This window comes from Triticum urartu, chromosome 6A, assembly GCF_056163025.1.
Source record: "Triticum urartu cultivar PI428250 chromosome 6A, HENAU_Tu73, whole genome shotgun sequence".
In the NCBI taxonomy this organism is placed as follows: Eukaryota; Viridiplantae; Streptophyta; class Magnoliopsida; order Poales; family Poaceae; genus Triticum; species Triticum urartu.
The window spans coordinates 24,209,535-24,219,536 of record NC_141878.1 but is presented as its reverse complement, the minus strand read 5'-3'; the positions used below and the strand labels follow the sequence as shown (position 1 = coordinate 24,219,536).

The 10,002-nt window shown below is 43.7% G+C and overlaps 1 protein-coding gene across 1 annotated transcript; it reads left to right on the top strand.

Annotated features, from left to right (window-relative positions):
- Positions 1 to 432: 432 nt before the first annotated feature.
- On the top strand, positions 433 to 2,251 carry LOC125528214 (high-affinity nitrate transporter 2.1-like). The gene has a single exon (XM_048692715.2). It carries the CDS (start codon positions 533 to 535, stop codon positions 2,057 to 2,059), a length of 1,527 nt encoding a protein of 508 aa, XP_048548672.1. The 5' UTR covers positions 433 to 532; the 3' UTR covers positions 2,060 to 2,251.
- The last annotated feature ends 7,751 nt before the right edge of the window (positions 2,252 to 10,002 follow it).

Sequence of the window (10,002 nt, the reverse complement as noted above, 5' to 3'; positions counted from 1 at the left end):
AAAAAATCCAATTGAAAACAAGTTGTTGCGTACGACAGCTCCATGGAAAACCATATTATTATTATTTTTCAAAATTTCAGTGCAAACTTGAGAATTTACATGTTTGTATAGCATGGCATTCCCATCATAATGGACTTTGTTTTAGAACCTGTTAGAACCCATACATAGTTTTCACCGGCAACCCCGATAAGTTCAACGAAACAGCCTGATAAGTTCAACGAGACAGATGGACGCTCTTACTAATTAAGAAGCAGAAGAGGTCAAACATGTGACTGATGTTGTGCGTTAATTTCAGCAGATCAAGAGAAATGGGGACAAAAGGAAACGTCAGGATACGACAGAGAACGTGTCAAACTGAAGTAAGGACCGTGCATGCTATAAATACATGTATCCTTCTAACCTCTTGAGCACCCAACCATTACAACATAGAGACTTAGCTACCTAGCTCTCGCCTCTTCAGTCCGCGGTGCAGCTCTGAAGAGAGCTAAGTACCAAGGAAAGAAGAAGGCTTCGGGCCTCAACAGAAGAGGACATGGAAATGGAGATCGGTTCGACAGGCGCCACCGCAGCATCCACCAACTTCTCGCTGCCGGTGGACTCTGAGCACAAGGCCAAGTCCATCAAAATCTTCTCCTTCGGCAACCCACACATGCGTGCATTCCACCTTGGATGGATGTCCTTCTTCACCTGCGTTGTCTCCACCTTCGCCGCCGCACCACTCATCCCCATCATTCGCGACAACCTCAACCTCACCAAGGCTGACATCGGCAACGCTGGGGTTGCCTCTGTGTCTGGTGCCATCTTCTCAAGGCTGGCCATGGGCGCCATCTGCGACCTTCTTGGCCCACGCTACGGCGGTGCTTTCCTCATCATGCTTTCTGCACCGGCAGTGTTCTGCATGTCCGTCATCGACAGTCCCGCCGGATACATCATTGTACGCTTCCTCATCGGTGTCTCACTTGCCACCTTTGTGTCATGCCAATACTGGATCAGCACCATGTTCAATAGCAAGATCATTGGGACAGTCGGCGGCTTAACAGCGGGGTGGGGAGACATGGGTGGAGGTGCCACACAGCTCATCATGCCTTTCGTCTTCGATGCCATCAAGGCATGTGGTGCGACACGTTTCACCGCGTGGCGCATCGCCTACTTCGTGCCAGGAATGATGTTGGTGGTGATGGGCTTGCTCGTGCTCACCTTGGGACAGGACCTTCCCGATGGCAACCTGAGGAACCTCCAAAAAAATGGTGACATGAACAAGGACAAGTTCTCCAAGGTTCTCCGTGGAGCCGTCACCAACTATCGAACCTGGATCTTTGTCTTCATCTATGGCTATTGCATGGGCGTCGAGCTCACCTCAAACAACGTGATTGCCGGGTACTACTACGATAGTTTCTACCTCGACCTTCGAAAAGCAGGTATCATCGCCGCCTGCTTTGGCTTGGCCAATATCTTTGCACGCCCCATGGGCGGGTACCTCTCCGACCTTGGTGCTCGCTACTTCGGCATGCGTGCCCGACTCTGGAACATCTGGATCCTCCAGACTGCTGGTGGAGTCTTCTGCCTTTGTCTCGGTCGTGCATCCACCCTTCCCACCTCCATAGCATGCATGGTCCTGTACTCCATCTGTGTCGAGGCTGCATGCGGCGCTGTCTATGGTGTCATCCCCTTTGTCTCCCGCCGCTCCCTCGGGCTCGTCTCTGGCATGACCGGTGCAGGCGGTAATGTGGGTGGCGGTCTCACACAGCTCCTCTTCTTCACTTCATCGCAATACACCACCGGCAAAGGACTCCAGTACATGGGCATCATGATCATGGTGTGCACGCTCCCCGTCATTCTCGTGCACTTCCCACAGTGGGGCTCCATGCTTGTCCCTCCCAGCGCGGACGCCACCGAGGAGGAGTACTATGCCGCCGAGTGGACGGAGGAGGAGAAGGGCAAGGGTCTCCACATGGCCGGACTCAAGTTCGCTGAGAACAGCATATCTGAGCGTGGCAAACGCAATGCCATCCTGGCCGTACCTGCTACCCCACCCAACAGCACGCCACAACACGTGTAGTACGTTAGTATCTTCTTACCTCAATGTATACAGTGCGCGTATACATATATACATACGTACCCATCAAGGTGGGGCACCCCATTTTGCCGGTGTGGTTTCCCCGACCACCTGCTTTTTGGGCGCTTATGTAGGCCTTAGTCAATAGTAACTGGGGCTTGTATCATGTTATGCGAATGAGCAATATGAGAATATGCATCGTTTCTTATACCTTGCATATATCTCCTTAATTTTATTGTACTTTTTGAGACAATATTTGTATTTCCCGAGATGGCTTACCTGTTGATTAATTTCATTGTACCTTGCATATATACCATGCGATTAATTTCATTGTACTTGTAAGGGCTTGTAATGTGTTACGAGAAAGATCAATATGAGAGCATTGGTCAATGGTGTATTCTAGCACAATGCATCGGCACGTACGAACTTCTTGCACGCCAAAGTACCACATGCATGACTCCACGAGTCTCTACCTTACGCATGCAAGCGTACGGCAGTACGGTGCGCTTTTGTACTTATTCTAGCGTGATGCGAACTTGCGTTCTTCTTCCACACCAAAGTACAGAACCATTCAAAAGGCGACTCTATGAACAACAACGATGGCGGTGCATGCATGAAAGCGTACGGAGTACTATAATATTATGAGTCATCTATAGCCTGACCTCTCAACAGCACATGACACTTGCATTTTCTCTAACCAAGTCAATAAAGTTGTTGTACTCAAGGAAAAAAAGCGTCAAGTTTGCCAAAAGAACAGGAGAGAAAATAAATCAAACGAGTCGGTGGTCCGAATTTCTACCTTTAGATACATTCAGCACGCAAAGAGTTTGACCTGCGAGAGTACTGGTCGATCGACACGTGGTTCGTATGGACAGGACTGTTTACTAGCTATTTTGACGACAAATAAGACGCGTTGCTCTGAGATTCTTAACCTTGAGAAGCTCTTTGTATTTTATGTTTACTAGCTTTTCGGCGTCCGTTAGTATATTTTATGATTTTATACTATGCACTAATATACACACTTTCTGTGGTGGACTGATCTTTATGTAGTTTGTACATAGGCAGCTTCTAAGATGTATCTAGTTTGTATATTTGTCTATATCGATATGTAAAATAAGAAAACGCCAATATCATAATGAAGGAAACATGGAGGGCGTATCGCTAACCAAGAGCCATGGACAAGTGTTGGATCCCTCTACACATACGCGTGCATTTCTATTGGAAAGTGGTGGCCAAAGTCCTCAGCCTAGGTCATGTGTGTCCTTCTCATCTCAAATGGGTGCAACGTGTATACATTTTGGTGGTCAAGTTGTAGCTTCATGGTGGTGACGCCTGTATGGAGACTCTAAGGATGTATTCTTGTGAGATATTTGACCTAATTTGGTGAATTCTTGTGCTACGGATAACAACGTGTATAACTTATTTCATGTGGTAGTTGAAGGTTCACAAGCCCGTGATGAAGCACGTGATAGATCTTGTCGGCATTGTCATTGGGCCAAAGATGATCTAGAGAACAGGCACAATCCTTGGATGTGTGTGCCATACTGTGCCAACCGAAGAGGAAGGGGATTGTGGGTGTGATTAATCTTCATGTTTCAAATTGAGGACCTTTTTCTTAAACAACTACATGATTTTTATCAGAAATGTGATGTTCCATAGGTTGCTCTTATCTGTCAAACATACTATTAGGTTGTGGTTCCTCGTGCTCTTGGTCATGTGGGATCATTTTGTTGGTGTGATGCCTTCTCCCTTTCGCTAACTTACCGTGTCATTACTTGGTGCATTCCAGAAAACAATTTTGAGGACTCTTCTCATATGTCCTCAATCAGAATATTTATCTTGATGGTATGCTTGTGGAGACGGATCTTATTTTTAGACTCCCTCTCTCCACTCAAGCCTATAGGGAATTTTATCAATCGGAGGTATTATTGTATTTTTAGAATGACGTGGGGGCACTGATGTGTAATCTCCATCTAGGATCCAGCATTTCATGTATGTTGGTCTTCAAGTGCCATTTTTTTCTTCATAAAATTTGGAAATGTGAAAGCCTCTCTAAGATCAAAGTTTTCCCTTGGCTTTTTGTTGGGTGGATCTCCTTAACACTCATGATACGATGATAGGGCGACCCTGGTAGCCGGATTCTTTTCCTAATTTATTGCTTAATGTGATCTCTTGCCACCTTGAAAACCTGAAATCATATTTTTCATTGAGTGTGCTTTTGCTTTGTTGTTGGTGGTGGTTTATGGGTATTACTTGGTCTTCTGCAGCCTCCCTGCCCCACGCCATATAGGCTGCTGCTCTTAAGGCCCGTGCTTTTAGGAGGCATCCATTTTTGTCCTATGGAACATGGACCCCGATAAATCCTGAACGTTCGGGATTTGACCATCGCAAATCGAACATTTTCGGTGGCAATTTTAGTGACGCGAGGATGGCAAGTTTAGTTGGCAAGCATGGAAAATCCATGCTCAGTGTATTTTTTTGCCAGTAAAATTATTGTGTGTGTCAACTAAACTTGTCATCCTCGCGTCACTGGAATTGCCATCGAAAACGTTTGATTTGCCATGGTCAAATACCAAATGTTCGGGGTTTATCATTTCCGATGGAACATTTGGAAGGAGCGGAACAGCTTTATTTAAGCATGTGGTGCCTTCTTTTTCTTGGTGCAATATTCTATTTAAAGAAGAGCTACCCCTCATGGCCCATAGGGTTAAAACTTCTTCTAGATCGACCCTCTTGACTTGGTAAGACGCCTTGATGCAAAGCTCTCTGTGGGGATTCTTGCCCATGTATACGTTGTGCATATGTTTATATAATATGAATTCACATCTTTTGGCAGCTCCACCCATCCCTTCTCTCGTGCTTTTTCTTTTGACTTTCTAATTTAAATCCATATCTTTTGAACCAGAAGTCTAATTTTATGTTTCATTTGCATATTCGTGTTCCTTGCGACTAGGACTTTGAAACAAGACCATTCTTTATTACGTTTTGACAAGTTTGGAAAATTTTCACCAAGTTTCAACTACTAAAAGTTGCTGGGAACGAACGATAACACCAAGTTTCAAAACTGAAATTTATTTGGTACGTACTTAATATTACAGCTATCAAGCTTTAATACGAAACTAAATTTAAAAGTTGTCATAACGCAATCAAGAGTGCTCTTGTTCGAAAGTTCTCATCGCAACGAACGCAAATACACGAACAAAACTTAATTTAAACTTTTGGGTCAAAAGATATAATATTTCAAATTTGGAGATAAAATAAAAATATATGAGAGGTGGCGTGCATGCTGCTACTAATTTTCACATTTTATCTACTATAACTATAAGGATGGTGAAATGAAGGCCATAAGTAGTACTTACAAAACAAACAATAACTGTGCGCATAGAGTTGACCCAATAGTGCTAGCTACAGCATGGTTATTTTCCTTGACGTTTAATAGCTAAGTAAACAAGTCTAGTGGGCATAGCTCAGCAGTGACAAACTAAACGTTGGTGACAACGACTGTTGTGCTGGTTGTTTTCCGATCTCCATTGCATGTCAATGAAATTGACCAAAGGGGGGCCTTTCAACGTGTTGAGTAACACGGTTGATGAAAAAGACCGGTAACCGCCGGATATGGAGTTATTTCTGCTGTGACATCAGCTGTACCTAACGGCCTCAGATAGAAAGAAAACAACGGCGAAAGGGATACTTTCTGCGGAAAGAGGATATAACTATCTTAGCTAAATTACAAATAAATCGTTGGCATGAATTAGTTAAATAGATTTATTATACCAGAACTTTATGAAGGACTTGAATACGTTTCTTTATTATACCGGAACTTCTAACGTACTATGTGGTGATCACAAGAAGAGATGCATCCCCATTGAATATGTGACGGCCGCAAAGCAACATATAACTAGATGATAACTAATGCATTAATGTGAAAATGGGTTACTATATATTTTAAATATATTTGCTTGTGTAGAACATTAAGACTAATAATGTGAACTTGAACTAAAAATACAAATAAACTTTGTGTATCTTTTGTATTTGATAATTGCCTAGTTTTTAAAATATTTAATATAAGTAGCATAATACTCCTGCATGGATGCATGTGTGTGATGTATGCGTGCTAAGAAAGATAGTTTTATTGCTGGATCATATTTTACAGTTATATATGATACCATGTGATTAAGATTGTTGAGTGCAATACACGGTTTCTTTCCATACCAGAGATAACTTCATGGCGTGTATTAAATTTGACCCCTGAAAGGTAGGAGCTGATGCATGTTTGATACGTGTTAATTAGACAGATGAGCTCTTTAACGTGGCACTTCAGCTTCTCCAAACCCCTGTGAGAACACAAACACATCATAAGATACTCTTCTTGCACGTGCAGCGACTATATGTTACAACATCGATTACTATAATATTATGGGCTGAAAACAAGGGCCGGTGATCTTAAGTCCGAAGTCTCATTAAATTGGCATCGACTCAAGTGTGGAGATAGGGCATGTAGAAAGCTGCACTGCAAGTTAATTAGTCTTACGGATGCTGAAGGTAAGAAAAAAAATAGAGATACCATTGATCAAAACAAAGATTACAAGTGTGTGCACAATGATGTTATCTTAGGGCTGTCGTGTAGAATATAAATGCTGAATTGGAGGAGTGATGAAGCATAAGAAAAGGTTTGCCTTCTCTTAATCTTCTATATCTAAATAGCTAGCCCTCACTAACATATTTCTCTCAACATGCAAGCATGCCACCTCATCATTCAACATGCATAGGAAATGCCCACCTCAACATGCAACTATGCATATTAAAAATCCACTTCAACATGCAAACATGCATGCATGTAAAATTCCATTCTATTATGGTATTAAATTTAATTCTTATATAATTTTAAAAACTATTATTTCAAATATTCATGTTCCATATAACCAAAATCTCACTAAAATACTGCAAAATATTCTCGCAACAACGTGCGGGGCATCATCTAGTTAAGAAATAATCCCTCAACAACAATATCTCTTTCCACATATGTTTAAGGATATCTACTTAAGACTAAAAAATAACCCAATGTTAATAATTGTTTATTGTCTTCTCTAGATTACATGGCGGACTTAAGATAAGACTACCTTATCAATCACTGTACATGGAATAAAATTACAATTCTTGAGGGCGACCAACAACCCCCCCCCCCCCCCCCCTCACGGGTGACTGTAGGACGACAAACCCTAGCCCCTCTAGCCCCTATCCCCCCCTCCCCTCCACGCCGCCACCTGAGAAGGTCACCGACATCCCCTAGTGACTGCCAGTGAAGGTGGCAGTGAGGTTTATGTTGCCCTCTGTCACTTCTGGGAGCTCTGGATGTTGGGTCAGTGGCCCTGGTGTGAAGGTGGCGTCGACCTCTTTGGGCGGGTGGTGTTGTCTGGCCCTTCCGGTCGCATGGGTGGTGGTTGGTAGCGGTGACTCCTCGCGGCGTGGTCTACTCCAGCGGCCGCGCCAAATATATATATCCCGACACTCTCTCTCGGCTCCATACGTCCTCGTCGGTTGCGGATCTGCCTGCCTCCAGGTCGCCAGATCGGCGTGGGCGGTGGGCGTGACCGTGGTGGAGGAAGGCCTGGGATGGGGAAAACCCCTGGTCGACCTCGACGTCGACGGTAGCTTCTGCTCCATTCTCCCTCTTGAGGGGGGGTGATTCCCCTCCTTCCCCCACCTACTCCTCCCCAAATCCCGGGTGGAAACCCTAGTCGTGTGTGGTCGAGCGATAGTGGTGCTCCAGCATCGTGATCTTCCTAAAGACGCTGCCTTTGGATGGGTGGTGTGGATGTTCTTTGAGTCATCAGCATCGGTGGCAGTTGTGTGTTTTCTGTTGGGAGTCGCTAGAAGTGAGTGTGAGGTCGCCTTCCTGCTTCCACTATTGTGGTTCGCTACCAAGAGGCATTGTGGGTTGCTGGTTCGTGATAGTGCTCCTGTGATGGGGTGAGGGGAGATAAGGTCTCCTCTCCGGCAACGTGTCAGGAGAGATAGTGGTCTCTCCTCCGACCTCGGCTCAGCCATCCTGGCATAGGCGACGGGGCTCCTTCCTACGGCGGTGTTACTCTCACCCTTTGTCTGGTGTGCCTCTGCGGGCGTTGATCCTCTTTGGCATGGAATTCATCCTTGACTTGATCTTGCTATTTTCCTCGATGGCAGTTGTATTTGGGCCTCTCTGTAGATAGCATCTGGGTACTTGTTGCCTACATTCTTTTCATGTATTAAGGCTATATCTTTGTATTCAACACCACAGTATCCCTAGCCGGTATCTTTGTATTCAACACCACTGTATCCCTTGCCGGTTTATGGCTTCATTAATTTGAAGTTGGGATATATGCCTTTTCTCTAGAAAAATAAAGGCACTATATATGCCCTAAGGCGTGGTCACAACCACCTATGATATACTACCTCCACTCTGTGATATACTCCCTCCGTTCCTTGATATAAGGTGTATAGATTTTTGAGAAAAAGTTCAAAATATAAGGTGTATTGCCTTGCACCACTCATTTGGATAACTTTTTAAGGGATTTAATTACATTTCCTTACATAGGGCAAGCTCCTCTACTTTCTCATGTCAATTAGTCAGTTGTAGTCTTGCCCAAAACTTGTGAAATTTTCCCTTCATGTGCATTCTTTAATTTCCATGCCAAAAACTACACACCCTATATTTAGGAATGGAGGGAGTATGTTTTTTATTTTTTATTTTATAATGTATTGTCTATAGTTTTCTCAAAAATCAATTGCTATAAAAATTGACAAAGTTTATCAAGGAAACATCAATAATAATAATAATAATAATATAAGATATAAAATATAAAAATAATTCCTATGCGGTTTCTAATAATATGCTATTTGATTTAGATATGTAGATATTTTTCCCTTTGGTGGTGATCACCCAGAGCGATGCATCTCCTATCGAATTTGCCAAGTTTACAAAGTTACGTCTACATCCAGCATCCAGTGTTTCCATAACATTGATGGTTCGAACTCCATCTGCGTCGAGGCTGCATGAGGCGATGTCTATGGTGTCAACCTCTCCATCTCCAGACGTTCCCTCGGGCTCATCTTTGACATAACCGGTGCGGCTTGGGCATCATGATACTGACGCGGACACTCCCCATTGTACTCGTCAATTCGTGCACTTCCCCAGTGGGGCTCCATTCTTGTCCCTCCAGCAACAATGCCATCAAGGACTACTACATCATCCAGTGGACGAAGGAGGGGGAGGGCAAGGCCTCCACATGTCGGGCCTGAACAACATCTAAGCGTGGCAAACGCAATGCCATCCTCGCCATATCCGTGAAACCACCTAGCAACACGCGAAAGAAAATGTAAGCCGTCAGATTTTTACCCCGAAAGAGCACTAGTGCAGAACCGGGCAATAGCACCGGTTCGTAAGGCCCTTTAGTGCCGGTTCGGTAACTGGCACTAAAGTGTGGGAACTAAAGCCCCCCCCCCTCCTTAGTACCGGTTCAGCACGAACCGGTGCTAAAGGGCAACCACGTAGCACGAGCCAGCTCCGTGGGTGCGTAGGACATTAGTAGCGGTTGGTAACATCAACCGGTACTAAATGTTTGGGTGTGTTTTGGTTTTATTTTTATTTTTACTTTAATTTTGTGTTTTCAATTTAATTTAGTGATTTTTTTACATTATAATGAGTTGTTAAATCATTAGGTGAATGTACCGCAGATTAGTTTGACTGGATGCATGTGGATCCTAGCTAAGTCATCAAGTATATGTCATATCCATATTATATATACCTGATCACCTAATTAAGTGATCGAGGTAATATGGATATGGCATATACTTGATCACTTAGCTAGAATCCATCCAGTTGAAACTAATCTGTGGTTTCTTTCATAAATGATATAATAACTCATCATCATCATCATATTAATATAAAAACTCTTGCATCATATATA